Here is a 21,558-nt window from a genome sequence, read left to right as displayed (position 1 = left end):
GCTGAGGCTGCAAGTGGCAGCAAGGCATCCATGGATTACCTTGGGGAGGGAGAGAGAGTGAGAAAGAAACAGAGAGAGAGAATGAGTGAAATAGTGCTTTTCTTACTCAGCGGCAACCATCGCTCCTGTTGAAATATGTATAAAGATTGGCATGCCATGAATATGCTAAACCTCCAAGGCCCTTAGCTGAAGTAATGCTGCTTCGGGCCTTTTCAAAGGCAGCACAGACCTTCCTCATTTGGAAAGCTGCTAGGAATTTAAAGTGCTGAGAGCTCAAAGTAAAGTCTCCTCTGAAGTATCCTTCATAAGAGGTTTTCTAGAAAAGATTTACATAATTTTTATCTATTTTGTATTCTTTCCTCCATCCTCCCCTTTCATTTACCAGGTTATTTACCAGGTTAGTCCCTTTGAGATGATTATGATTCGGCATGTTATTAACAGGCGTCTCGGATAGAGCCATTGATGAATGAGTTTTTGAGTTAGATATTAACTCCACAATCTTATGTTGAGCTCATCATCAAAAAACTGAAATTTTCAAACTCCTAAATACACAGTTTGACTAATCTCCTTCCATCAATGGCTCAACAAATTGTTAACAAACCTAACAACTATTGGCCACTGTGTGGTAACTGTATGATATTGTAATCTAGATATTTTGATAATACTTTGTCAAAGACAGTAATTCCATATTTGAACTGTAACTGCATTGTAACAACATTTTAGATCTTGTTCAAAAAGCAGCAAGTTGTTAGAGGAACTGATATGTAGTATGGGTTTATTCAGTTTTGTAAATAGGAAGGGCAAATCTCTGCATTTTGTACATTACCTAGATGTAAGTGTTCAGTGTTTTCCTGTATAATTCTACATCCATGGCGTTACTGAATAACAAGCTCCTGCTCATTCTCTTAAATGTTATCTGTGAATTCAGTCTTTTCACTTTTTCTTTGTTCTTTGTGAAATCTAATGACTACAATGTGAGATTAACCGTAAGCATTAAATTTTGGCCCACATAACCATTGCTCATTAACAACTCAGATTTTTAAAAAATGTCTCATCGAAGAATTTCCAAGCTAAGACTTTGTTACTCAGTGGAATTCCCTAAATATAATTGTATAACAATATGGCAAGACATGTTTTTATGGACCTCCAAGCTTTCAGAGTAATAGACATGTTGAGTAAATGATGTATATATAGCACTTAATTACTTAGTAGCTAATGTTCCAAAAAAAATGGATCATTCACATTAATCATATGCCATTAAAACTCTATTAAATCATCAAATGGACATCAACTTCATGAAAAGCCATTTGAATGAGCTTTGACTAAATTCACTGTAGTTCGAATTTATCAAAATATTTTTAGATGTAGAGTTCAAGAGAGCTTTTCGTGTCATTGCCTTTTGTCTTGCTATCACCTAACATATTTATTTCTGTCCTCTTCTGTCTTCTGTTTTTATTAATAGGTGAAGATTGTATTTTTAGCATGTCTGTGCAGATATTGCTTTAAAAAGTGAACACTTTGTAAAACTGTTATTTGCCAGACACATTTTTAATCAATAAATCTAGGTCCCATATTGCTCAAGGGTTGATAAGATATTATACTGCTATTGTCAACTTTTGCCAAATATGGACTTAATTTTTTTCACATTCACGTTTATTAGTAGACAAATATTAGAATTAGACAGAAACCATTAATTCTATCTCTAAAATATCTCCTCTCAATTGAGGTAATATGTAGAAATCACAATCCAAATATACGTGGGCTTAAATTATATGCATACTGCAAACTTATCCAGCATCAATACATTCTCACACTTTGCATAAATTATGACTTAAATTAAAAACTCTAGCTTTCCCAAGTCTAATAAGTTTTTTTTTTTTATTTCTTCTTCTCTTTTTAGGAAACAAAAAACAACAGCACCCATGACTTATCACGCAGCCCTCAGAGCCTCAGTGACACTGGCTACTCCTCTGATGGCATCTCCAGCTCCCACAGTGAAATCACAGGTCTAATTCAAGAGGAGGAGATGAAGCTGAGTGAGAGGGGCATAAGTGGGCGGGGCTCCCCTCCAAGCCCGTCTGAAATTACAAAGCTAGAAAGCTCCATGAGGCCTTTGTTGGAGAAGAGCCTCTCTGAAGAGAAGGCAGACAGAAGGGGCAGGAAGCACAGAGATAGAGACTTGGATGATAGAGGGAAGCAGCGCCCACGCTCCCTGTCAATCCCACCAGATGCATATGACTCTGATGAGGAACTAGAAGATATACTGGAAGAAGAAGAGGATGGAGGAGACTGGGAGGGTAAACGGAAGGAAGGAAAGGAGGAGAAGAAGGAGAAAAAAAAGAAAGAAAAAGAGGCTGAGCCCACAGAGATGACCGATGAGGAGTTCATGAGGAGACAGATTATGGAGATGAGCGCTGATGAAGAAAATGAGGAAGAGGAGGAGGAAGAGATGGAGGAAGAGGAAGATGAAGAAGATGAAGGATATGGCTACCAGAAGCCCAAGAAAAGCCACCATAAGCACATCATCTCTGACTCAGGGAAAGAGAAGAGGCGCCTTCAGCACCACTCCAGCAGTTTTGAGGAGGAAACTAAGAGTTCTACTGATGTTTACAAAGGCTCAGCGGAGGAGGGTGAGGAAGATGTGATGGCATCACAAGGAGGCCTGAGGCGCTTCAAAACCATTGAACTCAATAATACCAATAGTTACAGCCGAGACATGGAGCTCAGCAATGAAAATGACTTGAGCCTTGATCGAGAACCAGAGCTAGAGATGGAGAGCCTGACAGGATCTCCTGAGGAGCATTCTCGGGGAGACTACTCCTCCACTCTGCCACCGACTTCATCCTCATATGGCTCTGGCCAGTCTCCTACTTCCATTTCATCAATGGAGGAGGACAGTGACAGTAGCCCCAGCAGGAGGCAAAGGCTGGAAGAGGCCAAGCAGCAGAGGAAAGCGCGCCATCGCTCCCATGGCCCTCTCCTTCCCACCATTGAAGACTCCTCAGAAGAGGATGAGCTGAGAGAGGAAGAGGAACTTCTGAGAGAACAGGAAAAGATGAGGGAGGTGGAACAACAGAGAATAAGGAGCACAGCACGAAAGACCAAGAGGGATAAGGAAGAGCTGAGGGCTCAGAGGCGCAGAGAGAGGTCCAAGACACCACCTAGCAATCTCTCACCAATCGAAGATGCTTCTCCAACAGAAGAACTGAGACAAGCTGCAGAAATGGAAGAGCTCCATCGTTCTTCTGCTTCTGAATATTCCCCTCAGAGTCTGGACTCAGAAGCTGAGGGATATGAGTCCAAACTTTACAAGTCAGGCAGCGAGTACAACCTGCCTACCTTTATGTCTCTGTACTCACCAATTGAGAAGTCATCAACCACAACAACCACCACAGCACCATCTTCAACTTCCAAACCACTAAAGAGCGCTGAGGAGGTGTATGAAGAGATGATGAGGAAGGCAGAGATGCTTCAAAAACAACAGAAACAGCAGCAACAACAGCAGCAACATGGAAGACATGGACAGTTCTATGAGGAGGATGTTAATGGACAAGGTTATGATGATGAGTATGAATATGAACAAGATCAACCTGGATATGAGAATGAGGCAGCAGAGACAGAAACAGATATTTATGAGGAGATCCGACAGACATCTCAGAACATCACTAAGATGCAGCAGGCTACTGATGAGCAAGTAGAGATTGAGATTGAGAGCTCCTACCCAGACAAGCAGCTCCTAGACACAGGCTCAGCCTTTGCTAAGTTACTGGAGCAAAGCAATGCTCTCCTGACTCCAGGGACCAGCCCCACCCAGATCTCAGCTCCAGTCTCCTTCGCTGAGACTGGAGGACGGATCCCTGATGTCCGAGTGACACAACACTTCTCAGCAAAGGATGGACACAAGGACAGGATTAAAAGCCAAGCAGGAAAGAATGGAATAACTCCAACAGTGGCTGCCACCACTATTGCAGCTTATGGAGTTTATGCCAGGGATGCAGTAACAATTTCTCAGACAAGTTCAACCCACACTATAACATCTACCCAGTCTGGTATATATGGCCGACACACGGGAAGTCCTGCCACATCCTCAGCTACAGTCTCAAGTGTATGCAGCAAGATTGCAGAGATTACCCAAGCCTATAGTCAAAGAGAGGTGATCACCAGAAGGGTAGGGGAGACTAGGGGTGTCCAAGTGCGAGACAGCTCAACATCTTCTACTGAGAGAATTATTGAGCCACGTTCTCCCAAGTATACTACATATTATAGAAGCACCAGTCCTCCTCTTTCACCATCACCACCACCACAAAGTCCCACCCGTTCACCTTCCAGAAGGGCTACAGCTGAGTTCTCTACACAGACTTTCAGTTCGGCATTACGAATGGACTCAGCTGGCTCTGGGCCTACATCTCCAGTGATAGCTCAGGGAACCCAAACATCACATCGATCGGTTTCCCCACGACTGTACCGACAGCAGTCTTCCCAGGATGCTCCATACTCCCCACCTTCAAGTCCAGCTAGGCCAATGACAGTCAACACTGCTACTTCTCCCCTGTCTTCGCCTACCCGATTTAGCCGTCAATCAACATTTGACACATATTCCCCATGTGGCAGCCCTCCAGACACTCCACCTTACCAAAACTCTCCTACACGCAGCTTCTACCGAACACAAAGAGTGGAGAAGGTAAATGTGGGAACAAGTATGGTCACCACAGTGAGCACTTACACAAGAGGGTCCATGTCAATGGATAACATCTCACTCTGTCGCATATCTACAGTCCCGGGCACCTCTAGAGTAGAGCAAGGCCATATGATCCAAGGTGGAAGTGTTGTGGACCTCAGAACAGCCACCAAACCAGCTCCTATTATCATGACTGATCAAGGAATGGATCTCACCTCCCTGGCCACTGAAAGCAGGAAATACCATGGTGGATCAGAGGGGAGCAGAAATTCAACAATTGTACAGCCACTGATTATGAACCTGAATGCCCAGGAGACCACTACACCAACCACTGTGAGTGTCACTGTGGCTGCATCCATGTTCATGACCCAGCCCAAACAGCCAACTGTCTATGGTGATCCCCATCAAAACCGAGTAGATCTGGGTCAGGGAATGGGTTCAGCTGTGTGTTTTTCCCAAAACAAACCACCAATGTCACCTCCAACTGACCCATCAATACCAAAAATTGATGCCAAACTGGAAGACCTCAGTGTCCAACAGAGAGAGCTACAGATACAACAAGAGAAGTTGCAGAAGCAACAAGAACTTCTTGAACAGCAGTTGCAGCAGCACCATCACATGCAACAACAGCAGCAACAGGCATCTGCTTTGGCCAGGTACAACCTTACTGGCCAGATCTCACCTTTACTGAAAAAAGATTTGCTAGTCAGCCAGACCAGCACTGCCTCAGCTGTGGTCAGTGCTGTATCACCAGTTATTAACCCTGAAATGTATGGCACTGGACCCATTGAGCTTAAAGGGAAGCCCAGCCCTCCTGGTGTGATTTCAGGAGGTAAATCACCACATAGTATGGTAGTACAGATGGACGGAGGGCCAGAACAGGCCAGGGCAGTGACTCAACTAGTGAAGGTAGAAGAAGGACAGGATGCTATGGATCTTGCAGGAGGCCAAATTAAACCTGACAACCAACCAGCTTGCTGTGATGTTGTTTACCGACTTCCATTTGGTGGAAGCTGTGTTGGTGGTTCTGAGAAAGAGGGCATAAAGCCTCCCTCTGCCCCAACTCTCACATACGAGTCTGACCAAGAAAGACAACCTGGAAGGTACCATGAGTATCCAATGGATGGACGTAAGGCCTACACATTGCCTTTCCCTGGTAGGCTCCAGCCTTCAATGTCTGATACAAACCTGGCTGAGGCAGGGCTACTTTCCTACCATTCTAAACTAGAACCGCACCTCCAAGCCCCAGAAGAACTTGCCATGGATCTAACTGCTATGAAACAGGGCTATGGGGGGTATATAGGGATGCAGTATGGCTCGTATACAGATTTACGGCATGGAGGAGACATCACAGCCCAAACGCTGCCTATAAGGAGATATAATTCCTTGTCTAATATCAGTTCAGACTATGGCTACTCTGCTCGTGACATTGCTGGCTTCCATGAAGCTAACTTGGCTCAGTACAGTGCTACAACTGCCAGGGAGATCAGCCGAATGTGTGCAGCACTCAATTCCATTGATCGGTATGGAAGCAACCCAGACTTGATGCACTTTGGCAGTTTGGGGAGGGGAACTGGCCCAGGGACCTCCAGACTTGCAGCTGGTCTTGGCATGAGACAAAACCTCCTCTTTGGACTAGATGGGAAGCCAATCTCCCACAGTCAAGCTCTAACCAACCTTATCAATGCCAGGCAGGCCAGTCTCAGAGCCATGTACCCTGCTGCCATTAGGTCCTCTGATGGGATGATCTACTCCACTATTCAGACTCCTATCGCTTCTACACTTCCCATCACAACCCAGCCTGCTTCTGTTCTTCGCCCACTACTGAGGGGGGTCTACAGGCCATACCCTTCTGCCAATATGACACCTGTGCCCCTATCCAGTCTTAGCAGACTACCAATGAGCCCCAGAATGCCCTCATCTGGACAAGCTCCAGTCCGTTACCCAGCGCCAGGTCTTCTCCAAACAATGTCAACCACTGCCACTACTGCTGCTGCTGCAACAACTTCAGCACCAGCATCTGCCCCAGTGTCTGTTGCCATGACAACTACCAGCTCTACAGTCCAGGATGAACCAGTTTACCTCGGTAAAGGTGCAACAGTGACCTCCTCATCATCAGAGGTCACCTCAGTACATGGAGCAGTTGTCATCCCATTGGAGCCACAGCAGCAACCAATAAACTTGTCTCAGGCTCACCTGAATAGTCAACAACAAGTGACAGCTGCTCAGCAGCCACAGCAGCCTCCAGCAGCTCATGCCTACCCACCCTTAGCTCCTTCACACACCCATGGTTACACCCAACCTCCAGTAGGCCCTTCTGCCCCTGCCAGTGGCTTACCCATTCCAGGAGGTCTTCCTCCCTTCCCTCCACCAGGTGCCATACACAAGGAGGGTGAAACTGAGGCAGAGAGGTTGCATCGGCAGCAGAAGCAGCTCCTGCAGATGGAGAGGGAGCGCGTGGAGCTGGAGAAACTCCGGCAACTGCGCCTGCAGGAGGAGCTGGAGCGAGAAAGGATGGAGCTGAAGCTTCACAGGGAGAAGGAGCAGATGCTGGTGCAGAGAGAGTTACAGGAGCTGCAGAACATCAAGGAACAGGTAGAGGGAGAAACAGGAGGCAGAATGGAGAGTTTGATAGTTGGTGTCTTGTTTGATGTTTTGTGGTTTTTGCTTTATATTGGGTATTTTTTGTGTTTTGTTGTTCTGTGGTGGTGTTACCTGTGGTGGTATCTTAATGAGTTATTGTCCTTTTATATTATTTCAATTGCTTTTGGTCTGTGCTTTTGATGTGCAACCAGTACATGGACCTACTCTGAAAGATATATTATTCCCTCAAATTATCTAAGACTAACTAAGAAATTCTATATACAGTATATGCATGTCATTCAGTGGATTTCTCTTATTGATTTCTCAATGTTACAAACTTTGACAGTTATATTGAATATTGTTTGGCTGGTGAGACAATTAAATATACCTAGAAAATCCTGTCATTGTTAGAGGAAAAGTTTTCTTGTCTAATGATTGATGATAAAAAAACAAAACAAAACAAAACTATAATTCTATAGTTTGCATGCTATGTTGTCCATTTTACTGGACATTTCCTGTATATGAAGTGTGCATGAACATACCTGTAGTATATATGTGTGACCGAAACTGATGATGCCTAACTGTTGTGTGTAAAGTGGTTTCATGTTCCATTTGTTGGTCTGATTTATCTGCAAAAGAAAAATGGATTGCATTATGTTGTGAACATTTAATAATCAATAGCAAGTACACATTTGACTATATTGCTTTTCTCAGCTTCTAATAGCCTTGTGAAGATGTTTTAACAGTTAACAGAAGGGCTAACATGACAATTTTCTTCTTTTTTGATAGAACAAGCAGTTGAAAATCTTTCAAGTTAACTCTGTTAAACAGGTGTGGAAGCCTTCCTTAATGAGAATGAACTAGAGATGGAATGATTAATATGCATCTCATAACCTACAGTATAAGCAAAAGCCCTAACTCCTTATTTGCACCAGCCTGTCATGTACGCAACAAAGAAAATGCATTAAATATTTTCTTATGAGTATTATATGACTGGCAATAGCAATTACCGGTCCATGCTGCACTTAATTTATGTTGCGCTTCCATTCTTGGTTTTTGCAATAACTAACTTGGAACCATTTTCAAAACTAATCCATCAGCACAAGAATGACTCCATGTCACATTCAGTTTCAGGAGTCCTGCGATTTGTATTGCATTTTTGATATTTGATCATCTTTTATTCAACCAGATGTGCCAAAAGTCAACAACCTTGTCCTCTTCTGTCTTTACCATCTCTCTCTTTTTTCACCTTGTCTTTTTTCCATCATTTATTTGTCTTGTTTGATCACCTTTTCTCCTCTCAACTCATCTCCTCTCACCTTCTTCTTGTGCTATGCTTCTCTATGCTTTTCTGTCTTGTCCTCTCTGTCTGTTTTTGCCCATGTGTGTTTCTTTCTGTTCCCTCATCACCAACACTTTTAGGTTATTCAGCAGCAGCAACAGGAACGTGAGAAACAACTTGTTGTCCAGAGGGAACAGCTGGCCCAGCAGAAGTCCCAGCTAGACCAGATCCAGTCTTTGCAGCAACAGCTCCAGCAGCAGCTTCAAGAGCAGAAGAGACTGAAAACGGCCGCTTCAGTTCAGGGCATGCAGGTGAGGAGAGTAAAGAACATTGGAAGTTGGATTATAAGTCACGTGACATCCTCTGGCATTGATGTTGAAGGCTTCATGCCCTTGGGCAAGAGTGGCTGAGAATTTTAGGTTATAGAACAACTGTACAACTGATATCAGATGGCTCATTAAGCGATCAACACATACTCTGACAACTCATGAATTAACTGGGCTGGCAAAGAAAAGTTTGTTGTGTTTGTAAAATAATTGTTCACTATGCACAAAATATTGATAACGCACTTTCTAAAAATGATCTGTTTAGCTGTTACTGACGACTTCTCAAGCTACATCTAAAGATAAGCCAGCTCCCTCTTACGGTGACCTGAATTTAAACAGAGCTACATCACCCTTTACTTTTACTAAAAAGATTGATGGATTATTTTGTTTACCTACATATCTTGTTGTTATTTATCTAGCCACTCTGCACTTGGCCAGTTCCTTGTAAGACCACTATGGTTGTACCAAAATGTGGTCGATAGGTGATGTGAGCTACAGTTGCAAAGCCTTTTCACTTTCAGCTGAGTCAATGATGGGTGAAGGGTGAATTATATAAAAACAACTAAAAACCTTACAACCATCCCATTTTTCTTCAGCTGGATGTGAATGGACAGCCTCTGCACCCTTACAACGACTCTCAGATGGGCTCCCGTTCCCTCCCTAACTCCTCGTCAGAGATGTGTCTGAGGAGCCAGGAGGACCACATGGAAACCAGGAGCAACATGAGGAAACACAGCTCCATGACCAGGCTGAGTAGGGACAGCTTGGACGGAGATGGCGTGGTGTTCTACGGCTCCCCCCGCAGGATCGTGGACAGCTGTGTGCAAACAGATGATGAAGATGGAGAGGAGAGGTAGAGATGTTTGTGTGTTGGTGGTTGGGGGGAGTAAGTGGACAGATACATTCAGTAGATGTGTGTGTTTGGTGGGTGTAGATGTAGGTGAGACTGTTTGTGTGTGTGTCAGTGTTTATTAGAGAGAGTTTCAAAGGCAAACAGCATTCTGCAACACAAAAAGACAAAACACCCAGCAATGGTAGATGTTCAAATATCAAAGAATTGTTGTCTGAGGATATGTTCCAGGTACATGTTTGCCAATTACATTATAATGTTCTTGCTCATATGGGGTAGTTTTCCCCAAAGCTTCTCTTTTTTAACCTAAATAAGCCCAGCAGCTTTACCAAGTTTGAAAAGGTTCCTTGGTTTGTCAGAATTGTTACATTTTTCACTCACTCTTTGTTTTGTTATAGAGTAAAAATATTACTGTACTTCACAGTTACTCAGTGATTATAAACAGTAACACAGTGAGTAAAAACAGTGAGTAAAAAACACTTACATTGTTAATTATTTTTGTATGTACTATCTGGTACAAGTAGGCACCCAAAAAGTATGTTCAAAAAATGTAATGTAACTGTAATTTGCTGGCAATAATACAAAGCAGTATTGTTAATTTCCTTATTTTTTTCTTCTTCTCTTCTTGCCATCACCAGGTACATGATGCGTCATCGCACCAGGAGGCGTGGTCGCAGTGTTGACTGCTCTGTCCAGACAGATGATGACGAGGACAAGGCTGAGACGGAGCAACCAGTCCGCCGAAGACGTTCCCGTTTCTCTCGGCACTCTGACTCCAGTGCCACTGGCAGCAGCACTGCTGCCACGACCACAGCAGCCACTGACACCAAAACCGACACCCACAAGATGGTATCCTCCAGTATCGCCATCCAGACCATCAGGGAAATGTCCTGCCAGACAGAAGTGGAGCACCTAGGAAGAGTCTCCCCAGCAATCCATGTGACAGTACCAGACCCAAACAAAGTAGAGATTGTGCACTACATCTCGGGACCTGAGCGGACCCAAAAGGGACAGTCTCTAGCATGCCAGACTGACCCAGAAGCTCAGTCACAAGGTGTTGTAGCTCCCCAACTCAGTGTACCAACCACGGTCAGTCCATATTCTTCCTCTACCAGTACTGGAACGCAACAATCCGGTTCTGCTGACCTTCAGACCCAGCAGCGCCAGCAACAGCATATTGCAGCAAATGCAGCCAAGTTTGAGCGACGCCGCCCTGACCCACTCGATATCAACTACCAGCCTCACAACCACCTCCACAATGAGTCCATCTCCAGCATCATCCGGCAGCAGCAGACAGCCCCCAAATCCCCACAGGTCCTCTACTCTCCTGTCTCCCCAGTGTCCCCTCACCGCCTGCTAGAGACGTCTCTGTCCAGTGAGCGGCTGAACAAGGCCCATGTCACACCTCAGCAGAAGTCCTACACAGCCGAGTCCCCCCAGCGACACCCCTCTGTGCCCCGACCCATCAAGAGCACCCAAAGGTCCATGTCAGACCCTAAGCCTCTCAGCCCCACCACAGATGAGCATACCAAGGCCAGGCTGTCCCTGTATCAACAACAAGCGCTCCAGAACCAGGTAAAGTCACTCAAACCATGCTGACAATGATGACAGAGATATAGAATTATAGAGAATGAAGCAATTAAAGTGGATTGAGGACACAGTCTGGATACTAAAGCTAACACTGGTGATAAGGTTTGTTCAAAATGAAAGGGAAGAGCATTTTACAGGCATCATGATGCATGTTATCAGCTAGATAGAGCAAAAGTCAGTATTTTTGGTTTCAGTGGCATCCTGCAATAAGCCATGCAGCACAATATGAATCAAAATCAATCAGGTACATTTGATGAGCCAATATAGAAAAATAATCAACAGAACAAAAAAACATTTTTAGATTAATTTTTAAAACCTTGGATAGTGCCCCACCACAAGTCCACACAGTCATTATCTTTGCTCTTGACAATAGTTTTACTCTCTTTTTAGTTGTCAGAGGAGTCAATATTTAGTACTGATTGGCCTCAATGTGGGCCCAGCACCACGAGGGAGCTTACGGGGGCTTAGCCCCCTCTATTTAAGCTTTGTATATCTAAAGAAAAATAGCAAAAACAACCAAATTATTGGCCTGGATACATGTGACTATCACTTAGCTGTTGTTTCAGAACAATGGACAGTGCTGTTTGTTATGTGTAGAGGGTGTCCATAGTACTGAGAGAGAGAGACGCAAGCTGCAAACAGCTGTTTCTGCACACCTCCCCTGCTGATTTTGACAGAGACTCATTCATAAATTCAAAAAATATTAATGCTCTGCTAGTGCTACATTCTTATGTGAGTGCTCTGATTAATAAATGTATTCTTTGATTTTTAAACAGTAGCCTTATGTTATTTAGCCTGTCTGAGGCTATTGCATGGTTAAATCAATTTATTTTATTTTATGAAAAAAATTGCCCCCTCGCAATTTTCAGTCACTTCATACTCACCTGCCTCAATGTAGCTCTGATTGAAACTTTTCCTTTGATTACAGTTTGCTCCTGTTTTTATTTTGTGAGCGTTATCAATGTTTTATGTGAATGCTATGATGACTAATCCCCATTGTTATGGAGTTCTCAGATGTTACTAGTCTTGTTTTCAGTCCAAGTGACACCCACTGAAACAATACCTGCCCTGAAAGTGAAATACAAAGAAGAATCCACTGTTGAGCTTTCTTGAGGCACTGTGGACTTTAATATAGAAACCTGTAGTGAAGGAAGATGTTCAACAGCTTGCCCACTGAATAACTAATTTTAATTACTAAACTGGGTAGCTAGTGAATGTTGCTGCCTATTAATGTTACTTTGTATAGATACAGTATATAATAGTACAGTCTGATATTCTTTCTGCTATTCATTTGCGTGAATAATATCTCCTTTTAACTGATTCAGGCTCTGTAGAATACTTAGATCATGTCAAATGGGACAAAATCATCTAATACTTTTGTGCATTAATAATTAGTTCAATGTGATTATTGGTTGCTTTACCAAACCAGGGTCGATACATCTTAAAAATTAAACCTGCATGCTTTTTCCCTTATTACAGAGGACATGGCAGGTGGCAAACTACTCTCACAATGAACCTATTTTGAAGTGAAAATTTTCATATGACCGAATACTAAAAATCATATTAATAGCTAGAGAAATAGATGTATAATAATGATAATAATTTTTATTTATTGAGGACTTTCCAAGCTGAGGTTACAAAGTGCTCCACACAAGGCAATATATTAAAATCCATAAATTATAAATCAAATATAAAATCTAGTAAAATGGGGAACTTTTAGGTAGCAAAAGACATTAACTCTACCAGAATTAACCAATTCCAGTAATATAAGCGAAATATATGAATAGACAATTCAAGTAAAATCAAGTCAAGCAGGTTCACATAAAAATATACTTTATATGTTTTGTTACCAAAGCTTATACAATTCTCCAGTGCTGATACGATATAACATGCATTGGTTTTGGGTCAGTCAAAACTGCCCTTCAATAATCCACTTCTACATCATTGACTGTCACATTGTCAAATAACTCCCAAGTGTCTGCAGCACACAGCACAGTGAACTAAACAATGCGGACTGCTTAGAAATGTGCCTGTGAAATGACTACAAGGATTTGTTTTCTTTAGAATGAACTAGTTATTATGTGAATGCTGTGATGAATAACCCCTTTGTTATATATAGATTTTTCACACCGTACAGTATTTTCTCTCCTAATCCTTTGAGGTGTTAGGAGTATGTTTTACTGCCCACAAGCTAAGATTATATTATTAATAAATCCCCATGGGGATGTTTTTTTATGTTGCTGCCCCCACACAGATTGACATGACAAAAACACATTAAATACTGTGTGATCTATTTACAAACTACTACTAATACAGTATGCACACTTGGCAAGGGAAGGGCAATACAGTGTTTACACATATTTAATAAACAAACATGAACTCACATTCATTCTTCCGTTCATGGCATTCATGATATTGATTAGCAACAGTAAAACATTGACTCATCGAAAGAAGATACAAGTGCTTGGCTGGTCTCGACAGGAGAATAAGCAGCCCACTTATATTCAGTATTTTATTAGTTCCATATTGTGTTGACAAAATATATAGCTAAAAGATTAAGCAAATGCACTAAAAAATCTTGTTTTTATTCTTTATGTTTTTCGAGGGGTGTACAGTGGAGCACATGTTGCAGTAGGCTTAGTCTAAAGATTTAATGTTTAAAGTCCACAATAACTATCAGAAGCAATCCATCATTAATTTCAAAGAGGATTCAACCAAAGGAAAATGCATAAAATAGTATCTGCTTCTTTGTGTTTACCTGCCAAAGGGCAAAATCAACAAAACAATTCAACAAGGTGTCGGTAACATTCCTTATCATCAGCCATCAGTTAATGCTGCCAGCCTCCCAATCCATGACTGAAGGGAGATTTATTCCTTGACAGTTGGGGGGAAATTAATTTCCAGAATTTGTTTAACTGTACCCATGTTCAGTTTGAAGCAGACAGAGACCCAACCATTCAGACCGTCTTAGTGCAGTAAACGCAGCCTTTGACCAAAAAGAAAAACTCAAAATTTTGAATCTAAATCAAAAATTTTAAAAATCATTTTATTTCATAATATGGAGCAAATAGTTGTGCTGTTAACCTCATTATGAAATCCATGCAAAAACCCAGCAAAAAGTCTTGAAATGATTGAAGTTGTTTGCATTAGATGTAGTTGATTTAATAGATTACTGCATCACAATTGACACTAATTTTAACTTTTTGTATGTCTTCTAACACAAACTTCACTCTTGTTTCTTGTTGTCCTTGTCTCTGTGTCTATATGTGTCCTTTGTCTCCCGTGAATATCCCTGTTGTTGTGTCCTCTCCTCGTTTCTTCTGTTCTTTGACCTTTTTCTCTTTTTGAGTTTCCCTCCCTCTTCTTCCTCCTGTTCTGTTTATCTGTTATGCACACCGTCTGTCCTCCTTTTTCCAATTTCTCCTCCCACTGTTATCCATGAATCTTCCTCAACCTCTTCTCCTTTCTTCTCTACCCCACTCTCCACCCTTCTCTACACCCTTTTTCTCATTATTCTCTCTTTCACCTGACCTGTTCTCTATAACCCTCTTTACCCCTGCTTACTCCTCTCTACTCCATCATTCCTTTCCTTCTTACTCCCTTTTCCGATCATCCTTCACTTTTTTCTCTTCATCCTTCTCTCTCTTTAATCCTGTCTCCTTATTCATTTTGCCCTTACATGTCCCTGTCCGTCTCCCATTCTCATTTGGTTTCCACAAATGTCCTATTTCTCCGCACTTCTACTCATCCTACTTTCTACCCATCTTGCATCCCTCGCCATATAACTTGCTTACTGTCCTGTCCCATTGATCGCTCTCTTCACTCCCTTATTCTTTTGTTGTGTACCTCTCTGATCCCTTCCTTTCCATGCTTCTTTGTCTCCCCCATATTATCCTGCTCTTCCATCCCTCCCTCCCTCTCTCTCTCTCCAGCTGGCAGCCCTTCAGCAGAGCTCACTGCTGCGTAAGGTCAAGCGAACCCTGCCCAGCCCTCCTCCAGAGGAGACCACATCAGTTCACCTGCCCATGATGACACCTGCCCTCCAACAGGTCTACCTGCCTTCCGTGCCCAGCCTCAAGCCCAGCTCCAGGTCTGGCCTGGCTGCCAAAGCCAGCCTTCTCAAAGACCTCACCCACGAGCTGAAGGCCGTGGAGCAAGAATCGACCAAGCTGAGAAAGCAGCAAGCTGAACTGGAGGAGGAGGAGAAAGAGATCGATGCAAAACTGAGATACCTAGAGCTGGGGATCCACCAAAGGAAAGAGACACTGGTCAAGGAGAGGGAGAGGAGGGATATCGCCTACTTGAGGTGTATGGGGGACACTAGGGACTATATGTCTGATAGTGAGTTGAATAACCTACGTTTGGCAGCTGCAGCTGCATCACATGAGACCAATGGGCTACTGACAACGAGACCCAGCACTGCTCCTCTCAGCCAGTTCACCAGCGATCTCAACACAGCAGCCCAGTACCCACCCACCTCATCCTTCCTATCCTGTCAGTACCCCCAGAGCCAACCGGCAGCACCAACTCAACAATCAAGTGTACCATACCAGTCTGGGACGTTCAACCAGCCTCCCTATCCAAGTGTGTCTCAGTCCCAGGCACTGCCACAGCCCACGCCCCTCCAGAGCCATGTCCACCCTCCAGGACCTACCTACCAGTCTCAAACCTCCTACCCTTCCCATACCTATCCCCAAACTCAGCCCCCATACCCCCAGACAGACATGGGGATACCAGCTGCACCTCAGCCTCAGCCCCAGCCAGGGCATACAGGCTTTGGGCCTGCACCACCAGGTCAGCCCCCATACCCCACCCACAGCTCACCCTATCCCAGTGCTGTGTCCTCCTACCCCAGCCAGACCACCCCATACCCTGGGCAACCCCAAGCTGATATCCTGACGGTTCATCCAGGAAGGCCCAGGCAGACTTCACTAGCCGATCTGGAGCACAAGATGCCCACCAACTATGAGACGATCAGCAACCCCACAGTTGTGGTCACCACCACAGCACAGGATGCCACCTATTCCAGTGCAGCCCCATCTTATGGTCAGTACACTGGTACAACAACCATGGCCAGCTCCTATGGGCCGTATGGCTCAGCACCTGTGTCCAGCAGCTATGGTGGGTACTCTGCCATGCCACCCAGCACTTATGGCCAGTATACTTCAAGCTCAGCTAGTTCATATGGCCAGTACACCACAACCACTGCTAATACTTATGGCTACACCACTACCACAGCAAGCTCATATGGACAGTACACCTCTACAGTTTCCAATGCCTATGGGCACTCTGTAGACAGTCCCTCCACCTACAGCACAGCAGATGGGATGTACATGGCTCCTGGCTTAGAGCAAAACATTCCAAGGAACTACATGATGATTGACGATGTAAGCGAGCTGACGGCAAAAGACGGGCTGGGCACGACGACAGGGGACATGATGCATCATGGCAGCAGTGGGCGTTATCCGGGCGACATCCATGGCCACAGCAGCACGACGCGTGGGGGAACTGGCAGCTCCTCGTATGGCAGGGCACCCGAGGAAGAAGCAGCGATGCAGGAAGAGCTGTACGACCACCATGGCAGGGGTAAGAGCAGCTACAGGCACGGACCTCTAGGGGGCAGCAGCAGCAGCGTGAGCGCTAGCATGGGTGGGGGATCCTCCTATTACTATGACTACGACTACAAACATGGCAGCATCCGCTCCGGGGTACAGAAACCTTCGTCATCCTCCAGAAGCCTTCTGGCTCCTGCTGTCATGTCCTCCAAGCGCAGCAAGCACAGGAAACTGGGGAGTATGGAGCAGAAAATCTCCAAGTTTTCTCCCATTGAGGAGGCTCGGGATGTGGAGGCAGACCTGGCCTCCTACCCCTCAGTGGCAGGTGGGACTTACCCCTCCGCCCACATTAGAGGGCGCCAGCTGATCGAGGATTATGGCTTTAAGAAGAGTACTTATGACGGCGGCAGTGGCACCAGCCATGGTAGTCGATACTACGGTTCAATGGTTGAGGAGGACGACCGGATTTACTACACCTCCACTGGCCGCTCTCGTTCCACCGGGTATGGCATGGACAAGATCTCAGCCAAGGACTACTCTGGGTATCGCAGCCGATCCTATGAGAGAGATGACCGCTCCTACCGATCTGGCTACAGCCGGGGGCGCCACCCGACTCGGCAGTACTCTGAAGAAGAGAGCCCACTCAGTCCCCTGGGGAGGTTCATGGGTTCTGGGCGATCATCAAGCTTAGGTCCCGACCCATACGACAGTCGCAGCAGTAGATATCATTACTATTACGGCCAATATGGTTCCAGCCACTCGCTGCCAGACGTACAAGACCACATACGGGACCTTCCCAGGACGCATGTCTACAAGTCGGATGATACATACATAATAGACGATTATCATTGTGCTGTGTCAGACAGTGAAGGTAATTGTGGGGGTTGAATGCCCACACAGTCTCACTACCTACTACTGCCCCCACAGTTTATCTAAACGTCCCCCACCCACCCAGAGGCTAGGCTTAGCAAAGAGAAAGAGAAAGAAAAAGAGAGACAGAGATAGCCGTTGCATGCTGATGTTTTCTTCTTCCTGAGAGTCACTTGGAGCTCTCGTATCAGTGGACTGCTGTCTGTCTGTCTGCCTGCCTGTCCGTCCTTCCGCCTGTTCGTCCAATCATCTGTTTGTCCAATACTCGCATGGTTCTCCGGCGTGGTCGTTTTCTTCGTTCGCTACACTCTGATTCACTTGGAAGGTCTCCTTTGCACGTCACAGATGCATTGTTTTTTTCTTTACAGGGTTTTATCTTCAATCATGTCTTCGGCATTGATGTTTTGCTTTCATGTGTTTTTATTTATGAATTCTTTGTCTACACTGCAAAACAGTCCATTATAATCAGTTCTATATTTAAACTTTATCCTTCAAATAAGGCCAGGATTATTGTCTCACTGCAACAATTAAATGCTAGTTGTAGCATCAAGAACATAAAAGAAAGAAGTTTCAATTCCTCTTTGCAAGGCAATTGTTTAAAATATGTTTGTGCAGTATAAAATTTTTCCATTTCACTGGCTGTACATTTGAAATTGAAACATTTGAGCACAAGAACAGCTGTCAAAGTGGACAGTTTTGCAGTGTTTTATATTGTTTATATTGTCTTGTAATGTGTGAAGGCGACGTGAGGTGTATTCTGCATGGATGTAAAACTTTTATTTTTATTTTCTGCCTTTCTTTCTGTTTTCTCCCTCCTTTTCTTTTCTTTTGCATGTGGTTGGTCTTCTTCTTCCTGCCTCCTTCCTTCTCTCAGCCTGCATGCCGCTGTCTCCAAACGACATGGAGATTGACTGTGATCTGCTCTCGGTTTCCAAAGCCTACCATCTGGGCCAGGAAGAGACTGACTGGTTTGAGAAGCCACGCTCCAGTTCTCGACACTACGGCAGCAGTCACTCATCTGGGAGGAGCCGCCATGGTGTCAAACACACTTACCATGATTATGATGAGCCTCCTGAGGAGGACCTGTGGCCCCAGGATGAGTATGGCCACGGAGGGCGACACTCTTCATCCCGTGACCACCGGCACCACGGCAGCTCTAGCCGACACTCATCCTCATCACGTCATTCAGATGAACCGAGGACTTCGAGGTCATCTAAAGGGCACCCCAAAGACCCATCAATGCGGCACGACCCTTCAGGACGATCATCATCTACAGGAAGACGTGGTGACTCAAGGTCCGGAGGGTACCACTCATCGGACTACACCCGGGATCCATCTGGGCACCACCACGGCCAGCGGTCCTCCAGACAAGGAGACCCACACCGGTCCTCACGCAGCAAGTCTCAGCAGCCAGTAGACATGCAGGGCCAACCAACAGGTACATACAGGGCATCTTTACACCTGACATAGTATCTTGTATCAAGACTGTGTCTAAATATAATTCAACAGCATTACATTTGCAATTTCAGTTTTGAAGTTAATCTGTATTCATAGCCCTTCATCACAAGCATTCCTTAAAATATTTTAATGAATTAAAAAAAAGCTCATTTAGCTTGATTATTCGGCTGACTGATTGATGCATTCTTTCACTGACTTTGCACACCTGTAAGCACTGAGAAACATTACTATACGAGTTATGGTCATTTGGACATTTGGAACACTTTAAAGTAGAAAAAGATACAAAGGGATCATCCATTTGCTAATTTCATTTCATGAATAGAGCAATCATTAAGATTCTGTCCAGTGCAGGCAGTCTGGCACCTGTCCATTATAAACTAATTATATGCTTGTGACTTGATAAGTAACAGAAATAAGTTGTATTTCAAATTCATATTAAACATGTTTTAGTTACTTTATTTAAGTGGGTGAGTCCTGCTTTAATTTTGGAGTGATTGAAACAAAATCAGATTTTGTTTCTTTGCCCTCATGATTCAGAAATTTCTCTGCTAATGCTGCTCACTCATTAAAATACTTGTTTCCTCAAGAAAAAAATGTCTTTTTTCTCATTTATAAATCAATGTTATTGATTAGTGGGCTAAATCATACTCAACTACTACACATATTGTTGAGTCACCCTGGATAAATAAACCAAATATTGAATTAATGGAATGACATTTTTATAATTTGTCCTGCAAACCTACAGTAAACTAATTTTCCTAAATTATGATAGACCCTTGAATTATTGGTGAAGCAATAATAAGCTGTGATCCTTGGATAAGATCCCTGTAAATTTTTCATTTAGGTCTTTGGCAGAAATATTTAATAACCCCTGTTGTTCAGACTAGGTTTGATGCACTTTTACAATCAACTGTCCCCTCGGGGATCAACAGTTTTAATTAACTATATCAAGCGTAACTTCTTGAAGGAAATGTTTTCTCCTAGGGCAGCACTGAGGCTGTGTTCTTAGTCGTGTACTCATTAAATTGCTGGTTTGATTTTTGCTCACACCATTTGTTGTATAATCCTCTCTTTCACTCCTGCTTCTTCTGTCAGTTGCTATTGTTTACAATGTAATACAAACTGTGATCATAACAACAATAAGAAAATCTTTAAAAAAAAAATTAAATTCCTTAATCAGCAGATTGGAGTTTAAGATTAACAAAGGCAGAACTTTCTCAGAACCTGCTTTGGCTGCAGGAATAAACTGATAAATTAAACCTCACTGAACGGAGTTTATCAGTCACAGTTTATAGGAACTGCTGAATGGATGATACAAAAATCAACTGCATCCTTTTGGCACACATGTTAATTTATATTTTTAATTAATTTACATCTTTTTCCATAGACCAAGAATTGTGGAAAATGTAGTACATGTAGTGTGTTTTGTGTGGAATTTAGATTACTGTGGACTATCAATCCAGGTACATTTTCTGCATTTTGACACCCTGTAAAGGCGGCTGGTATTTTATCTTGCTTTAGTCAAGTGAGTTTTATTTGTATAGCCCAATATCACAAATCATAAATTTGCCTCAGGGGGCTTTACAGTCTGTACAGCAACACAATATCTTCTGTCCTTAGACCCACGATTCTAATAAGGAAAAACTCCCTACAAAAAAAATTTGTAGGGAGTTTTATAAAAAGTTTTATAGTATCTGTTGTAACAGGTGAATGCTGAATTTCTTTTTCCTTTTTCTAGTTTTTGAACCCAGGTGGTAAGATGAAACAGTTTTGGAACAATGAGCGCAATCTTTTAAAAAAAATATTTCCACCCTCACTTTATCCACCCAGGCACCTCCAGGTCTGGCAGCAGCTCTGCCCGCGGTCAGGGCCCCGCTGGCGGTCCTGGATCAGGGCGACAGGGTGTTCCAGGTTCCCAGACCGACGGGGTTTCGGGACAGCGGACCCAACTCCAACAACAAGCCCAGACATCAGCGGCCCGGCCAGGGCAGCCCGGTGTCGCAGCGACTACTGGCCCTCAGCAGCAGCCCTCAGCCCAGGGACAAGGCATGGGCATGGGAATGGGGCAGGGCCAGGCCAAGCCAGGGCAGATGGGACCAGCAGGTGGACCCATGGGGCAGGCCAGGCAGACAGGTCCCACAGGAACCACACCAGCCACCATGGTGAGTACAGCTTGATGTTAAGATGACAAAGAGATGGTATGATAAGGGTACAAAGGATATGTTTGTTTTTTTTTCTGAGTGAATAAAAATAGGAAACACGCAGCAGATCTGAAAATGCATTCGCAGGACTAAACCACAACTAGATACAATTATGAAACAATTTCACATTCTTATTCCCTCTTATTTCCCTCACACACCCATTCC

The 21,558-nt window shown here is 43.9% G+C and overlaps 1 protein-coding gene across 1 annotated transcript in view; it reads left to right on the top strand.

The window, feature by feature from the left end:
• The window catches only part of bsna (bassoon presynaptic cytomatrix protein a), a 131,748-nt gene that overhangs the window by 94,160 nt on the left and 16,030 nt on the right, over positions 1 to 21,558 (top strand). Inside the window, exons 4-10 of the mRNA XM_042408356.1 lie at positions 1,901 to 7,273; positions 8,684 to 8,854; positions 9,466 to 9,722; positions 10,358 to 11,294; positions 15,242 to 17,735; positions 18,672 to 19,172; positions 21,023 to 21,354. Coding sequence (XP_042264290.1) covers positions 1,901 to 7,273; positions 8,684 to 8,854; positions 9,466 to 9,722; positions 10,358 to 11,294; positions 15,242 to 17,735; positions 18,672 to 19,172; positions 21,023 to 21,354 — 10,065 coding nt within the window. The remainder of the gene's footprint in view (positions 1 to 1,900; positions 7,274 to 8,683; positions 8,855 to 9,465; positions 9,723 to 10,357; positions 11,295 to 15,241; positions 17,736 to 18,671; positions 19,173 to 21,022; positions 21,355 to 21,558) is intronic.

The sequence above is a fragment of the Thunnus maccoyii genome, chromosome 4 (genome assembly GCF_910596095.1).
Source record: "Thunnus maccoyii chromosome 4, fThuMac1.1, whole genome shotgun sequence".
Taxonomy (NCBI): Eukaryota; Metazoa; Chordata; class Actinopteri; order Scombriformes; family Scombridae; genus Thunnus; species Thunnus maccoyii.
Note: the sequence above shows the minus strand (reverse complement) of the source record. Positions and strands in the feature narration are given on the sequence as shown.